At 46.9% G+C, this 17,756-nt stretch overlaps 1 protein-coding gene across 3 annotated transcripts in view; it reads right to left on the bottom strand.

Moving 5' to 3' along the window:
* The window catches only part of cables1 (Cdk5 and Abl enzyme substrate 1), a 118,370-nt gene extending 102,022 nt beyond the window's left edge, over nucleotides 1-16,348 (bottom strand). For 2 of the 3 annotated variants that reach the window (XM_033020346.1, XM_033020349.1), the window contains exon 1: nucleotides 15,866-16,348. In XM_033020346.1, the coding sequence (XP_032876237.1) occupies nucleotides 15,866-16,341 (476 nt within the window). In that variant the 5' untranslated portion in view covers nucleotides 16,342-16,348. The remainder of the gene's footprint in view (nucleotides 1-15,865) is intronic. The other variant, XM_033020348.1, reaches the window with a different exon arrangement.
* Between the last annotated feature and the right edge of the window lie 1,408 nt (nucleotides 16,349-17,756).

Raw genomic sequence — 17,756 nt, 5'->3', positions numbered from 1 at the left:
CGCAGGTAGATAAGATGGTCAAAAAGGCTTTTGCTACTTTGGCCTTCATCAGTCAGAGTATTGAGTATAGAAGTTGGGAGGTCATGTTGCAGTTGTATTGAGACCGCATTTAGAATATTGTGTTCAGTTCTGGGCACCATGTTATAGGAAAGATATTGTCAAACTGGAAAGGGTACAGAGAAGATTTACAAGGATGTTGCCAGGACTAGAGGGTGTGAGCTACAGGGACTGAGTAGGCTGGGACTCTATTCCATAGAGCGTAGGAGGATTTGATTTGATTGGATTCAATTTATTGTCATTGCACTTTTCAGTGCAACGAAATGGTTTAGCCTGCAGTCAAAACATAGAATAAATAACAAACACTCAACACAGTTTAAAGTCCCAAAGTCATTGTCTCTTCCCTCCTTGCTCTCCCTCTGCACTGAGGCAATCCAAGCCTCCGATGTTGTGACCCCGCCGGGTGATGGTAGGTAAGTCCCGCGGGGTACTGACTGGGGATGATCAGCCATGATCACATTGAATGGCGGTGCTGGCTCGAAGGGCTGAATGGCCTACTCCTGCACCTATTGTCTAGTGTCTGTTACACATAGCCTTTAGAATCTGTGGAGAAAGATTCTGCAAAACCGTCAACAGGAAATAACCAACAGGGAGAAGAAGCAGAACTCAAAACCAGCCGTTACCATGGTGGCAGATACTCGCGCTGAATGCAAAGGCTGCTCATCAGTTCAGTTCAGTTCTGTTTTATTTGTCATATGTAGGTTAACGCAGGATCAACGGTACAATGAAATAACAAGAGGAATCGAATATAGGAGCAAAGAGGTCCTTCTGTCGTTGTACAGAGCCCTAGTGAGACCACACCTTAGGTATTGTGTGCAGTTTTGGTCCCCTAATTTGAGGAAGGACAATCTTGCTATTGAGGGAGTGCAGCGTAGGTTTACAAGGTTAATTCCTGGGATGGCGGGACTGTCATATGCTGAGAGAATGGAGCGGCTGGGCTTGTACACTCTGGTGTTTAGAAGGATGAGAGGGTATCTCATTGAAACCTATAAGGTTGTTAAGGGCTTGGACATGCTAGAGGCAGGAAACATGTTCCCGATGTTGGGGGAGTCCAGAACCAGGGGCCACAGTTAATTACAGAATTACAGAATAACGAGTAAGCCATTTAGAACGGAGACGAGGAAACACTTTTTCTCACAGAGAGTGGTGAGTCTGTGGAATTCTCTGCCTCAGAGGGCGGTGGAGGCCGGTTCTCTGGATGCTTTCAAGGGAGAGCTAGATAGGGGTCTTAAAGATAGTTGAGTCAGGGGACGTGGGAGTGGGGGGGCGGGAAGAAGAAAGGAATAGGCGGAGACAGTGGGCTGTGGGAGAGCTGGGAAGGGGAGGGGAAGGAGGGAGAAAGCAGGGACGACCTGAAATTGGAGAAGTCAGGTCACTGAAAAATTTGCGGCGTGATGACGTGTTGACCCGCGGTGTTTTTTCAAGTGTCGCAGCATTTTTTTTGTCGTCGCTGGATTTTGAAATGTTCAAAATCTTTTACCGACACTGATATGGCACCGACAGTCGCCGAAAAAAAATGCCAAGTGGGACAGGCCCTTTCGTGGATATTTTTAAGGCAGAGACAGATAGGTTCTTGATTAGTGCGACGTCTGAGGTTACGGGGAGAAGGCAGGAGAATGGGGTTAGTAGGGAGAGATTAGATCAGCCATGATTGAATGGAGGAAGATTTATTCAACAATTTCACATGACATAAATTGTCCCCTCTCCAACTGTTATTATAATTCTTTTACCTTTATATGGTGGAACGGACTTGACGACAAACAGGGACTTAAATTCTTTGCAGCCCAGATTCTGTTTTGCTTTTTTTAAAAAAAAGTTTAGGGGTGTTTTGTTTTTTCGTTTTTTCTCTCTTTTTTCTTTTTTCTTTTCTTTTTATCTTTCTGTTTTTAAATATATAAGTTCTCTTTTAAACACTTGACTATATTTACATAGATTCCGGGAGGAATATATTCAATGTGTATTTTGACACTGGTCTCATATTTAGGTTATATCTGTTATTAATGTAACCCTGATCCCTATGTATCAATATCAATATCAATGGTATGTTTATCATTATTTTATTGTTGTCCTGTTTTTGCTTTTGAAAAAAACTAATAAAAAGTTTTAAAAGGAAATGAATGGCGGAGGGGGCTTGATGGGCCGAATTCCGCTCCTGTCACTTATGAACGCGAACGATCACACCATCCCCATCGTCCCATCTCTCCCCCAACACTCCCTCCCCTCCACCATTGCCCCACCCACTCCACCCCCACCCCCACCCCCATCTATGTTTCTGGTCAGATCCATGTGGCACAGGGATTAATGGATATATTTAACTTTGATCCCATCTTTCAAGGCTGCACTGGCTACAACTTTGATCATTTGTAAATACCACCATGCATTGATAAGAGTTAAGAATTAACTCATTTTCCCCACATTGTCCAGATGCCATTAGCCACAGAACACAAGTGAAGGCATTTTTTAAAATAGTAACAGCACAGGAACAGGCCCTTCGGCCCACAATGTCTGTGACCAACACGTTGCCGCTCAGTTACACTTACAGTTCGGTTTACTGTCACGTGTGCCGAGGTACATGTGGGTGGGTGGGCGGTGCGACCGACGTCGCAGCGGCCTCTGCAGTCTGTCTGGTTTTTTTTTTTTGTCCCGTTGAGGGTATAGTTTGTAGTGGGCTTTTAAATGTGTATGTGAGGGGGAAACTGTTTAAAATCTCTTCCCTGTCCGGGAGACCCGACCTTTTCCCTGTCGGGTCTCCGTTGTTGTTGGGGCCTAGCACCGTGGAGCGGCCTCCAACCGGAACGACCTGGGGCTCCAGTCACAGAGCTGCGGAGCTGCGGAACTACCATTGTAGAGCTGGCCGGCCTCAGAGTGTGGAGAGCTGTGGTGGCGAGCTGCTGCGACCGGACTCCGCTGGATGGTGACACCGGGAGCTCGCGGGTTCCCGGTGGGAGACTGCTTTGCGGGGCACCGGCAACGGCGACTTCTCCCACCCGAATTGCGGGGTTGAGGATGACCTGGAGCGGGGCCTTACATCGCCCGGCGCGGCTTAAACAGCCGTGGGACTTGCTAGTGCCCGCCGGGGGCTCCAACATCGGGACCCGGAGCAGGGCCTTACATCGCCCGGCCGTGGGACTTGCTAGCGCCCGCCGGGGGCTTTGACTTTGACATCGGGAGAAGAATGGAGAGCAGGGGAGAGACAAGACTTTGCCTTCCATCACAGTGAGGAGGAGATTCACTGTGATGGATGTTTGTGTAAATTGTGTTGGTGTGTGTCTTGGTTCTTTTCTTGTATGACTGCAGAAACCAAATTTCGTTTGAACCTCACATCGCCCGATGTGAGGTTTAAATGACAAATAAATGGTATTGTATTGTATTGTACAGTGAAAAGCTGATTATGCAGTCAGCAGAAAGACTATACATGATTACAATCGAGCCGTCTACAATGATTCAAGACTCAAGAGAGTTTATTGTCATGTGTCCCAGATAGGACAATGAAATTCTTGCTTTGCTTCACCACAACAGAACATAGTTGGCATAAATGCAGATTAGTGTGTCCATATACCATTGAATAAATATATACACACACCAATAAATAAACAGATAAAGTGCAATGGTCTATTAATGTTCAGAGTTTTGATTGATTTGAGTTTAATACCCTGATGGCTGTGGGGAAGTAGCTATTCCTGAACCTGGTTGTTGCAGTCTTCAGGCTCCTGTACCTTCTACCTGAAGGTAGCGGGGAGATGAGTGTGGCCAGGATGGTGTGGGTCCTTGATGATACTGCCAGCCTTTTTGAGGCAGCGACTGCGATAGATCCCCTCGATGGAAGGGAGGTCAGAGCCGATGATGGACTGGGCAGTGTTTACTACTTATTGTAGTCTTTTCCGCTCCTGGACGCTCAAGTTGCCGAACCAAGCCACGATGCAAGCGGTCAGCATGCTCTCTACTGTGCACCTGTAGAAGTTCGAGAGAGTCCTCCTTGACATACCGACTCTCCGTAATCTTCTCAGGAAGTAGAGGCGCTGATGTGCTTTCTTTATAATTGCATCAGTGTTCTCGGACCAGGAGTGCACGGATACATGATAAGGGAATAACGTTTAGTGCAAGGCAAAGCCAGCAAAGTCCGATCAAGGATAGTCCGAGGGTCACCAAAGGGGTAGATAGTATTTCTGCACTGATCTCTGGTTGTTAAAGTAAACTCTCTTCTGCCTGTACATGATCCATGTCTCTTCATTCCCTACATGTCCATGTGCCTTTCCAAGAACCTTTTATATGCCACTATCATTTCTGCCTCCATCACCACCCCTTGCAGCGCGTTCCAGGCACCCACTGTGTACAACAACTTGCCCTGCACATCGCCACTAGATTCGCTCTGTAGAACTGAGAGAATGGAGCAGCTGGGCTTGTACACTCTGGAGTTTAGAAGGATGAGAGGGCATCTCATTGAAACATATAAGATTGTTAAGGGCTTGGACACGCTAGAGGCAGGAAACATGTTCCCGATGTTGGGGGAGTCCAGAACCAGGGGCCACACTTTAAGAATAAGGAGTAAGCCATTTAGAACGGAGAGGAGGAAACACTTTTTCCACAGAGAGTGGTGAGTCTGTGAAATTCTCTGCCTCAGAGGGCGGTGGAGGCAGGTTCTCTGGATACTTTCAAGAGAGAGCTAGATAGGGCTCTTAAAAATAGCAGAGTCAGGGGATATGGGGAGAAGGCAGGAACAGGGTACTGATTGGGGATGATCAGCCATGATCACATTGAATGGCGGTGCTGGCTCGAAGGGCCGAATGGCCTACTCCTGCACCTATTGTCTATTGTCTATTCTCTCCCTCTTACTTTCTTGCTATAGACTCTCGTGTTGGACATTTCTACCCTGGGGGAAAGGTTCTGACTCTCTACCCCATCTATACTGCTCATAATTGTTATCAAGTCTCCCCTCAACTTCTGACATTCCAGAGAGATAAATCCAAGTCTGTCCAACCTCTCCCTGTAGCTTAAACCCAGTTTAACCTGGCACCATGTTCAGCATGGACATTGTGGGCCGAAGGGCCTGTTCCTGTGCTGTACTGTTCTATGTAGGAAGGAACTGCAGATAGACAAAAGTGCTGGAGAAACTCAGCGGGTGTGGCAGCATCTATGGAGCGAAGGAAATAGGCAATGCTTCGGGCCGAAACTTCAGACCCGAAACGTTGCCCATTTCCTCCGCTCCATAGATGCTGCCGCACCCGCTGAGCTTCTCCAGAAATTTTGTCTAGCTTCGATTTTCCAGCATCTGCAGTTCCTCCTTGAACAAGGAACTGCAGATGCTGGTTTGCACCGAAGATAGACACAAAATGCTGGAGCAACTCAGCGGGACAGGCAGCATCTCTGGGTAAAAGGAATGGGTGACGTTTCAGCTCGAGACCCTTCTTCAGACTGAAAGTCGGGGGAGAGGGAGACACAGAGATAAGGAAGGGTGAGGCGTGACATCAAAGGGGATGGGGATCGCTGGGGTGTAAGCTGCCCAGGTGAAATATGAGGTGCTGTTCCTCCAATGTGCCTCACTCTGACAATGGAGGAGGCCCAGGACAGAGAGGTCAGTGTGGGAATGGGAGGGGGAGTTGAAGTGTTGAGCAACCGGGAGGTCAGGTCAGTTTCGGTGGACTGAGGGGAGGTTTTCGATGTTCTATTTTACTATCCCGTGTCCTTAACTGGACACTAGATAATTTGGCAGCCGATCGAACACAAACTAAATGCAGATTGATGTTAGAAAGTTGTTGCCCTGTGACTGGACCAACTTGTTAAACATAAACCTACATACTTGTTGGTTTTACAGATCAGCAGACACATGGAAACATAAAAGCCTGCCTTTTAATGACCCAGTCACAAGTTACCTGAATCAGCAGATCCTATTTGGATTGTTATAAACTAAAAGTAAATAGTGAATCGCGGGGATCATAGGTCAGAGAGCTCTCCCAGGAACTTGACTGAAACATGAATTTGACTTTGACCTTTTTCACCAAGATTAAACATTACATAGATCTGCAGCAACTCAGCGACGAGCCAGACTGCATCTTGCCACAGAGGGAGTACAGAGACGGTTCGCCAGACTGATTCCTGCGATGGCAGGACTTTCATATGAAGAAAGACTGGATAGACTCGGCTTGTACTCGCTAGAATTTAGAAGATTGAGGGGGGGATCTTATAGAAACGTACAAAATTCTTAAGGGGTTGGATAGGCTAGATGTAGGAAGATTGTTCCCGATGTTGGGGAAGTCCAGAACAAGGGGTCACAGTTTAAGGATAAGAGGGAAGTCTTTTAGGACCGAGATGAGAAAAAAAAATTCACACAGAAAGTGGTGAATCTGTGGAATTCTCTGCCACGGAAAGTAGTTGAGGCCAGTTCATTGGCTATATTTAAGAGGGAGTTAGATGTGGCCCTTGTGGCTAAAGGGATCAGGGGGTATGGAGAGATGGCAGGTACAGGATACTGAGTTGGATGATCAGCCATGATCATATTGATTGGCGGTGCAGACTCGAAGGGCCGAATGGCCTACTCCTGCACCTGTTTTCTATATTTCTATCTTCACCGAACAGCAGTTAGTAACACATTGCACAAACCATTCTCACTATACGGGCGCTGTCTGTACGGAGTTTGCATGTTCACCCCGTGACCTACGTGGGTTTTCTCTGGATGCTCCGGTTTCCTCCCACACTCCAAAGGTGTACAGGTTTGTAAGAACTTAGAATAAAGGGGAGGCCATTTAAGACTGAGGTGAGAAGAAACTTTTTCACCCAGAGAGTTGTGAATTTGTAGAATTCCCTGCCACAGAGGGCAGTGGAGGCCAAGTCACTGGATGGATTTAAGAGAGAGTTAGATAGAGCTCTAGAGGCTAGTGGAGTTGAGGGATATGGGGAGAAGGCAGGCACGGGTTATTGATTGGGGACGATCAGCCATGATCACAATGAATGGCGGTGCTGGTTCGAAGGGCCGAATAGCTTCCTCCTGCACCTATTTTCCAAGTTTCTATGTTTAAGCTATGTTTAAGAAGGAACTGCAGATGCTGGAAAATCAAAGGTAGACAAAAATGCTGGAGAAACTCAGCGGGTGAGGCAGCATCTATGGAGCGAAGGAAATAGGCTACGTTTCGGGTCGAAACCCTTCTTCAGACGTTTGTAAGCTAATTGACTTCAGTTAAAAAAAAATGTATAAATTGTATCTAGTGTGTGTAGGATAGTGTCAGTGTATGAGGAGCGCTGGTCGGCCCGGATTCAGTGGGCCACAGGGCCTGTTTCCGCGCTGTATCTCTAAACTAAACCAATCTGCGGAGTACAAGCGCAATGTAGCAAAATGGATATTAGGTTTAGGCTGATTATTGTCACATGTACCGAGGTACAATGAAAAGCTTGGTATTGCATGCTATCCAAACAGATCGGATAATACCAATTAGTTGATACCAGTACAATAGGTAGAGCAAAGGGAAAGATACAGAGTGCATAACATACATTGCCCTCCATAATGTTTGGGACAAAGACCCATCATTTCTTTATTTGCCATTGTACTCCAAATTTGAGATTTGTAATAAATAAAAATCACACATTGTGTTTTGGGGGCTAGTCCCCTTCAGTTTTCTCTTCAGGCTATAATATAAAAGGCATGGGTTCAGATCAGGCTTGGCCACTCAAGCATTGATCATTTTTTCGTTTTGAAAAATTCCTTTGTTACTTTAGTAGTATGTTTGGGATCATTATCTTGCTGCCGTAGGTTAAAATGCACATTGTCAGATTTTATTAAAGGCCTTTTTTATACATTTTGGTTTCACCATATAGAAATTACAGCTGTGTTTATACATAGTCCCCCCATTTCAGGGCACCATAATGTTTGGGACACATGGCTTCACAGGCGTTTGTAATTGCTCAGGTGTGTTTAATTGCCTCCTTAATGCAGGTATAAGAGAGCTCTCAGCACCTAGTCTTTCCATCACCTTTGGAAACTTTTATTGCTGTTTATCAACATGAGGACCAAAGTTGTGCCAATGAAAGTCAAAGAAGCCATTATGAGACTGAGAAACAAGAATAAAACTGTTAGAGACATCAGCCAAACCTTAGGCTTACCAAAATCAACTGTTTGGAACATCATTAGGAAGAAAGAGAGGACTGGTGAGCTTACTAATCGCAAAGGGACTGGCAGGCCAAGGAAGACCTCCACAGCTGATGACAGAAGAATTCTCTCTATAATAAAGGAAAATCCCCAAACACCTGTCCGACAGATCATAAACACTCTTCAGGAGCCAGGTGTGGATTTGTCAATGACCACTGTCCACAGAAGACGTCATGAACAGAATTACAGAGGCTACTCTTCAAGTTGCAAACCACTGTTAGCCGCAAAAATAGGATGGTCAGGTTACAGTTTGCCAAGAAGTACTTAAAAGAGCAACCACAGTTCTGGAAAAAAGGTCTTGTGGACAGATGAGATGCAGATTAACTTATATCAGAGTGATGGCAAGAGCAAAGTATGGAGGAGAGAAGGAACTGCCCAAGATCCAAAGCATACCACCTCATCTGTGAAACACGGTGGTGGGGGTGTTATGGCCTGGGCATGTATGGCTGCTGAAGATACTGGCTCATTTATCTTCATTGATGATACAACTGCTGATGGTAGTAGCAGAATGAATTCTGAAGTGTAGAGACACATCCTATCTGCTCAAGTTCAAACAAATGCCTCAAAACACATTGGTCGGCGGTTCATTCTACAGCAAGACAATGATCCCAAACATACTGCTAAAGCAACAAAGGAGTTTTTCAAAGCTAAAAAATGGTCAATTCTTGAGTGGCCAAGTCAATCACCCGATCTGAACCCAATTGAGCAAAGTCAAGTCAAGTCAAGTTTATTCGTCACATACACATACGAGATGTGCAGTGAAATGAAAAATGGCTCGCGAATTGTGCAAAAAACCCTACTAAGAATGGAACAGAATCACATATTCACATATTACATATTTGTGGGAGAAAAAAAGGAAAAAAAGAGCAATTTTATAAAGACACCACACAACAGTAAAAAGGTCCAGTAAAGTTAGTCCCTGGGGAGATAGGAGTTTACAGTCCTAATGGCCTCTGGGAAGAAACTCCTTCTCATCCTCTCCGTTTTCACAGCATGGCAACGGAGGCGTTTGCCTGACCGTAGCAACTGGAACAGTCCGTTGCCGGGGTGGAAGGGGTCTCCCATGATCTTGTTGGCTCTGACAATAGGTGCAGGAGTAGGCCATTTGGCCCTTCGAACCAGCACCGCCTTTCAATGTGATCATGGCTGATCATCCCCAATCAGTACCCCGTTCCTGCCTTCTCCCCATATCCCCTGACTCCGCTATTTTTAGGAGCCCTATCTAGCTCTCTCTTGAGAGTATCCAGAGAACCTGCCTCCACCGCCCTCTGAGGCAGAGAATTCCACAGACTGGAGTTGCACCTTCTGATGTATAGTTCCTGCAGGGGGGCGAGTGTAGTTCCCATAGTGCGTTCGGCCGAACGCAGTACTCTCTGCAGAGCCTTCTTGTCCTGGGCAGAGCAGTTCCCAAACCAAATCGTGATATTTCCGGACAAGATGCTTTCTACAGCCGCTGAGTAGAAGCACTGGAGGATCCTCAGAGACACTCTGAATTTCCTCAATTGCCTGAGGTGGTAAAGGCGCTGCCTTGCCTTACTCACCAGTGCTGCAGCGTGTGATGTCCATGTCAGATCCTCTGAGATGTGGACTCCCAGGTATTTAAAGCAGCTCGCCCTATCCACAGTATCCCCATTTATCTTCGGATGATGTGCCCTCCTAAAGTCCACGATCAGCTCCTAAGTTTTTTTGATATTCAAGAGGAGGCTGTTGTCCTGACACCAGAGTGCCAGATCTGTCACCTCCTCCTGGTAGGCCTTCTCATCATTATCGGAGATCAGGCCCACCACCACAGTGCCACATGTCAGTGCAGCATGCCATTTATATGCTGAAGAGAAAACTGAAGGGGACTAGCTGCCAAAACAAGCATAAGCTAAAGATGGCTGCAATACAGGCCTGGCAGAGCATCACCAGAGAAGACACCCATCAACTGGTGATGTCCATGAATCGCAGACTTCAAGCAGTCATTGCATGCAAAGGATATGCAACAAAACACTAAACATGACTACTTTCATTTACATGACATTGCTGTATCCCAAACATTTTGGTGCCCTGAAATGGGGGAGACTATGTATAAACACAGCTGTAATTTCTACATGGTGAAACCAAAATGTATAAAAACGGCCTTTATTAAAATCTGACAATGTGCACTTTAACCACATGTGATTTTTTTTCTATTACAAATCTCAAATTGTGGAGTACAGAGGCAAATAAATAAATGATGGGTCTTTGTCCCAAACTTTATGGAGGGCACTATAGTGCCTCAGAATTGTAGCACATCAGTTCCAGAGACAAAGTCCAATGTCCACAATGGGGTAGAGGTGAATCGGACAGCACCCTAGCTTATGGAAGGGCCATTCAGAAGCCTGATAGACAGACAATAAACAATAGGCGTAGGAGTAGGCCATTCGGCCCTTCGAGCCAGCACCGCCATTCAATGTGATCATGGCTGATCATCCCCAATCAGTACCCCGTTCCTGCCTTCTCCCCATATCCCCTGACTCCGCTAGATCAGTTAATACAAAACTCAACTGAGTCAAACTCAAGTACAATAGGTCAAGCGAAGGGAATGAGGAAAGAGACTTAAAAGAGTGAAGCAATTGTATTGGTCATAAAGTCATAAGTGATAGGAGCAGAATTAGGCCATTCGGCCCATCAAGTCTACCCCGCCATTCAATCAGGGCTGATATATCTCCCCCTCCTAACCCCAATTCTCCTGCCTTCTCCCCATAACCCCTGACACCCGTACTGATCACGAATCTATCTGCCTCTGCCTTAAAAATATCCACCGACTTGGCCTCCACAGCCTTATGTGGCAAAGAATTCCACAGATTCACCACCCTCTGACTAAATAAATTCCTCCTCATCTTCCTAAAGGAACGTCCTTTAATTCTGAGGCTACATAGAAACATAGAAAATAGGTGCAGGAGTAGGCTATTCGGCCCTTCGAGCCTGCACCGCCATTCAATATGATCATGGCTGATCATCCAACTCAGTATCCCGTACCTGCCTTCTATGTATAACCTCTGGTCCTAGACTCCCCCACTAGTGGAAACATCCTCTCCACATCCACTCTATCCAGGGCTTTCACTATTCTGTAATGTTTCAATAAGGCCTCCCCCTCCCCCTCATCCTTCTAAACTCCAGCGAGAACAGGCCCAGTGGTGACAAACGCTCGTCGTGTGTTAACCCTGGGATCATACTTTGCAATAAAATATAGAAATAACAATAATTAGGTTAGTTTTCAAAACTGAAACCTTCTGACTTTAGAAAAATATGAATTAAAAAGCAATCAATCAGATTGGTACGTGGCATCAAATGGAATCTGTGCTTGGTCAGGCTTGTCCTTGCATGTCATGTTCTTTTGTGTGAAGCAAGAGGTTGAAAATGCAAGGCCAATGCAGCACCTCTGTTAGATAGAAACATAGAAAATAGGTGCAAGAGGAGGCCATTCGGCCTTTCGAGCCAGCACCGCCATTCATTGTGATCATGGCTGATCGTCCCCTATCAATAACCCATGCCTGCCTTCTCAACATATCCCTTGATTACACTAGCCCCTAGAGCTCTATCTAACTCTCTCTTAAATCCATCCAGTGACTTGGCCTCCACTGCCCTCTGTGGCAGGGAATTCCACAAATTCACAACTCTCTGGGTGAAAAAGTTTTTTATCACCTCAGTTTTAAATGGCCTCCCCTTTATTCTAAGACTGTGGCCCCTGGTTCTGGACTGGCCCAACATTGGGAACATTTTTCCTGCATCTAGCTTGTCCAGTCCTTTTATAATTTTATATGTTTCTATAAGAATCCCCCTCATCCTTCTAAACTCCAGTGAATACAAGCCTAGTCTTTTCAATCTTTCCTCATATGACAGTCCTGCCATCCCAGGGATCAATCTCGTGAACCTACACTGCCTCAATCACAAGGATGTCCTTCCTCAAATTAGGAGACCAAAATAGTAGACACAAAATGCTGGAGTAACTCAGCGGGACAGGCAGCGTCTCCAGAGAGAAGGGATGGGTGACATTTCGGGTCAGGGCCGTTGCAATAGTTCCGTTTAGTTTATTGTCACGTGTACCGAGGTACAGTGAACAGTTTTTGTTGTGTGCTAACCAGTCTGCGGAAAAACTGTACAAAACAAAAAATAATATTTCTCTCCAGCACCAGGCAGCAGCATGAATATTGCAGCAAAAAAACCTTAGTCCTAAACAAACCTCAGAAATGTTCTCAGCATATTGCACAATGATGTGTTAATCGATGTGTTGATCAGGAATTTGGGATGTTCATTCTCCCAAACTGCAGATTCCTGTAGCAGGAATCCACATGGACACAAAGAACTGCAGATACAGGAACCTCGAGCAAAAGACACCAAGTGCTGGTGTAACTCAACGGGTCGGGCAGCATCTTCGGGGGAAATGGCTAGGTGACGTTTCAGGTTGGGACCTCTGCCACATTCTCTGCCACAGAAGGCAGTGGAGGCCAATTCACGGGATGTTTTCAAGAGAGAGTCAGATTTAGCTCTTAGGGCTAACGGAATCAAGGGATATGGGGAAAAAGCAGGAATGGGGCACTGATTTTGGATGATCAGCCATGATCATATTGAAGGGCGGTGCTGGCTCGAAGGGCCTACTCCTGCACTTATTATCTATGTTTTCTAGGTACATGATTACAATCGAGATATTCACAATGCACAGATACATGATATGGGTTTTTTTTCTGCTTCGTCCTTGTCAGAGGATATCTGAGACTTTAGTGAACAAGTAGGCAACCAAAGATAGAAACAAAATGCTGGAGTAACTCAGCGGGACAGGCAGCATCTCCAGAGAGAAGGGATGGGTGATGTTTCGGATCAGGACCCTTCTTCAGGCTGTGTCTATCTTCGGTGTAAGATCTGCAGTTCTTTCTTACACTAGCAGGGCAGCCAAGTGCATCTCCTTTACAGTTAGAAGGATTGCAAAACGCAAATTGTGTGAAGTATGTGCAGATTTACAGGAAATTTACCAGAGAGTTGTGAATTCACCCAGAGAGTTGTGAAATTGTGGAATTCCCTGCCACAGAGGGCAGTGGAGGCCAAGTCACTGGATGGATTTAAGAGAGAGTTAGATAGAGCTCTCGGGGCTAGTGGAGTCAAGGGATATGGGGAGAAGGCAGGCACGGGTTATTGATAGGGGACGATCAGCCATGATCACATTGAATGGCGGTGCTGGCTCGAAGGGCCGAATGGCCTCCTCCTGCACTTATTTTCTATGTTTCTCTGTTTCTATAATTCAGTGGTCATTCAAATACACAAAATGAGAAAAGAAAGACTGACTTAAGAATTGAAGTTTTAAAAAAAAAGGTTAAAATGTTATTAGTTGAGTTTATTGTCACGTGTACTGAGGTGCAGTGAAAAGCTTTTGTTGCGCGCTAACCAGTCAGTAGAAAGACAATACATGATTACAATCAGTCCACTTGCAGTGTTCAGATACATGATAAGGGAATAACGTTTAGTGCAAGGTAAAGCCAGTAAAGTCCGATCAATGATAGTCCGAGGGTCACCAATGAGGTAGATAGTAGTTCAGGACCGCTCTCTGGTTGTGGTAGGATGGTTCAGTTGATTGATAACAGCTGGGAAGAAACTGTCCCTGAATCTGGAGGTGTGCGTTTTCACACTTCTGTACATTTTGCCCGATGGGAGAGGGGAGAAGAGGGAGTGGCCAGGGTGTGACTGGTCCTTGATGATGCTGCTGGCCTTGCCCAGGCAGCGTGAGTATAAAGTTTCTTCCAGGCTGTTATCAGGCTACTGAACCATCCTATCACCAACTAGAGAGCGGTCCTGACCTCCCATCTACCTCATTGGAGACCCTCGGACTATCTTTAATCAGACTTTACCTTGCACTGAACATTATTCCCTTCATCCTGTATCTGTACACTGTGAATAGGCACAAAATGCTGGAGTAACTCAGCGGGACAGGCAGCATCAATGGAGAGAAGGAATAGATGACGTTTCGGGTCGAGACCCTTCTTCAGACCGATTGTCAGGGGGGAGGGACACAGTGGTAGGTGTAAAATTAGGTGTGAAAACAACAGATCAGGTATAATGTAGAAATGTAAACGATCTCATTAGAACATATAAGATTATTAATGGTTTGGACACGCTAGAGGCAGGAAACATGTTCCCGATGTTGGGGGAGTCCAGAACCTGGGGCCACAGTTTAAGAATAAGGGATAGGTTATTTAGAACAGGGACGAGGAAACAGTTTTTCACACAGAGAGTGGTGAGTCTGTGGAATTCTCTGCCTCAGAGGGCGGTGGAGGCAGATTCTCTGGATACTTTCAAGAGAGAGCTAGATAGGGATCTTACAGATAGCGGAGTCAGGGGATATGGGGAGAAGGCAGGAACGGGGTACTGATTGTGGATGATCAGCCATGATCACAGTGAATGGCAGTGCTGGCTCGAAGGGCCGAATGACCTACTCCTGCACCTATTGTCTATCATGTATGATTGAAATCATGTATTGTCTTTCCGCTGACTGAATAACACCACAAAGCTTTTCACTGTACCTCAATGCACATGCCAGTAATAAACTGACCTAAACTGTCCACATTTTAACTTTAGAAAAACATTAGGTTGCAAATGCATAGGAAATATACACAGTAACACCACCACATGTGTAATAATGATCAGACTAGCCAGCTAACAAAGTTACGATAAGAACAGTTTAATTTAAAATTCAATTTAAAACAAAATACTTGACTATTATTATGTGTAGGAAGGAACTGCAGATGCTGGTTTAAACCGAAGATAGACACAAAATGTTGGAGTAACTCTGCGGGACAGGCAGCATCTCTGGAGAGAAGGAATGGGTGACGTTTCAGGTCGAGACCCTTCTTCAGACAAGTTAGGGGAAAGGAAAATGAGAGATGCAGATGTATAGAACAAAATGCAAAAAAAAGTCTCGGCCCGAAACATCACCCCTTCCTTCTCTCCAGAGATGCTGCCAGTCCTGCTGCGTTACTCCAGCACTTTGTGTCTCTCTTCGGTGTAAACCAGCATTTGCAGTTCCTTCCAACACATCCCCATCCACGCACTAGTCCATCCTTTCCCCCCAGAGATGCTGCCTGAGCCACAGAGTTACTTTGCCGTTCATTATCATTAGTTTCTCAAGTAAGTAAGTGAGTTGTTTAAGAAAGAACTGCAGATGCTAGAAAATTGAAGGTACACAAAAATGCTGGAGAAACTCAGCGGGGGCAGCAGCGTCTATGGAGCGAAGGAAATAGGTAACGTTTCGGGCCGAAACGTTACCTATTTCCTTCGCTCCATAGATGCTGCTGCACCCGCTGAGTTTCTCCAGCATTTTTGTGTACCTAAGTTTATTGGCCAAGTATTCACATACAAGGAATTTGCCTTGTTGCTCCGCACACAAGTGACAACACGACATACAGTGACAGTTACGAATGACTCGGAAAACACTAAACATTAATTATAATAAAACATGAATGATAAAACACCATTGATCAAGCATGTGAACCAACAAAATCAAGTGAGTTATTCACCCAAGGTAGACAAAAATGCTGGAGAAACTCAGCGGGGGCAGCAGCATCTATGGAGCGAAGGAAATAGGCAACGTTTCGGGCCGAAACCCTTCTTCAGATGAGTTATTCACTATTAGTTATTCACTATTAGGTATTCACCCACCTGGATCTCTGCAAGTCCATGGTACTGCCCGTCTCCGCCAGCTCCAGGCAGTAGTTGGGGGCTGACGCTTGCCTGAGGTAGCCGGCGGGGAGGATTCCCGGAGTGAACGAGTTGATTCTTGCTCTGCCGCCGCTGCTCGTCCAGGAGACGCTGCTGCTGCTGCTGCCGCTGCCGATGCCGGGTTGCAGTGAGCGCTGGGCGGCGGCGTTGGCTGCTTCGTCCCCTTGTCGGGCTGGGGCTGGGGCTGGGGTTGGGGTTGAGGTTGGGGTTGGATCTGGGGCTGGCGAGGAGGGGGAGGGGGGAAGGCGGCGAGGGCTGGCTGGATCCCCGGCATTATTGGCGGTGTTGTCCCCCCGCGGCAGCCGCCCGTCCAGCGAGATGTTGGTGAGGAAGGTGAGCGCTGCCCGCCTGCGCCGCGGGTCCGGCCGCTGGTTCCCCGCTGTTGCTGCTGCTGCCGCTGCTGCCACCTCCACCATCTCCACCATCTCCACCATCTCCACCATCTCCACCATCTCCACCATCTCCACCATCTCCTCCTCCTCCACACTGCAGCGGCTCAGCGGGCTGGCCATAGCCATCGCCCCCTCCCCGGTGAAGCAGAGCCCCCGGGCCAGCTACACGTTACACACACACTGCATCTTACACTCTGCGGGTCACTGATGGAAATGCATGGTGTGTGTGTGTGTGTGTGTGTGTGTGTCCCAGTGTTTGCAGCCTGTGTGTGTGAACACAGAGAGAGAGAGAGAGATATTGTGTGTGTGTGTGTGTGTGTGTCTGCACTGCGCCGTGCCGACACTATGCAGCGCTCTCCTCAACCCGGGAGAGAGGGGAGGAGAGAGAGAAGAGGGGGAGGAGAGAGAGAAGGGGGGAGGAGAGAGAGAAGGGGGGAGGAGAGAGAGAAGGGAGAGAGACAAGGGGGGAGGAGAGAGAGAAAGGGGGAGGAGAGAGGGAAGGGGGGAGGGAGGGAGGAGAGGGTGAGAGGGGAGAGGGGAGGGAGATAGGGGAGAGGGGAGGGGGAGAGGGGAAGGAGATAGGGGGGAGAGGAGAGGGAGAGAGGGGGAGAGGGGAGGGGGAGAGAGGGGAGAGGGGAGGGAGAGAGGGGAGGAGAGGAGAGGGGAGGGAGAGAGGGGAGGGAGATAGGGGAGAGGGGACGGAGATAAGAGGGGAGGGAGATAAGAGGGGAGGGAGAGAGAGAGGGGAGGGAGAGAGAGAGGGGGGAGGGAAGAGGGGGAGAGAGTGAGAGGGAGGGGAGGGGAGAGGAGAGGTTGCTAAATGCTGCCTGTGCCGCGTGGTTTGTGCATGTAGATGTTTTTTCTCTCTGCAGGTTAGAGGTATAAATTTTTATTTTTTTTTATTTCAAAATATACTTTATTCAATTGGTAAATATATACAATTTCTGAACCATTCAAACAAAATTCATCCGACATTTTCGGAGACTATACAAACTTTTTCCAGTACAATTTTTTTACATTTGTCAAATTTCACCAAACAGTCCCCCACCAGTGCCACTCTGTGGCCCCTGTTCAAGTAATAAATATATACAATGTGTAAACAGTGCGAAAATTTCCATCTGACATTTCAAGTTCCACAAAAAATGTCCCCCACCCGTGCCACTCATGTGGCCCCCTGGTGTGGGATACCTTCCCTTAATTTAATTTGAGGGGCGTCTCCACCATACTGTGCCCCCCATGTCCAGCAGCGGAAGGACCCTAGACTGTGGCCCTCCCCCACCGAGCCTTGGCGTTGGCTGCACCAAGCTTCAGCGAGTCCCTTAGCACGTACTCCTGCAGTCTGCAGTGGGCCAGTCGGCAACATGCAACATGTGCCCGAGTGATGGCAGTGTGTGTGTGTGTGTACACTGCGCGGTGTGGACACTATGCAGCGCCCTCCC

Source organism: Amblyraja radiata, chromosome 4 (genome assembly GCF_010909765.2).
Source record: "Amblyraja radiata isolate CabotCenter1 chromosome 4, sAmbRad1.1.pri, whole genome shotgun sequence".
In the NCBI taxonomy this organism is placed as follows: Eukaryota; Metazoa; Chordata; class Chondrichthyes; order Rajiformes; family Rajidae; genus Amblyraja; species Amblyraja radiata.
This window is presented reverse-complemented; position numbering and strand designations above follow the sequence as displayed.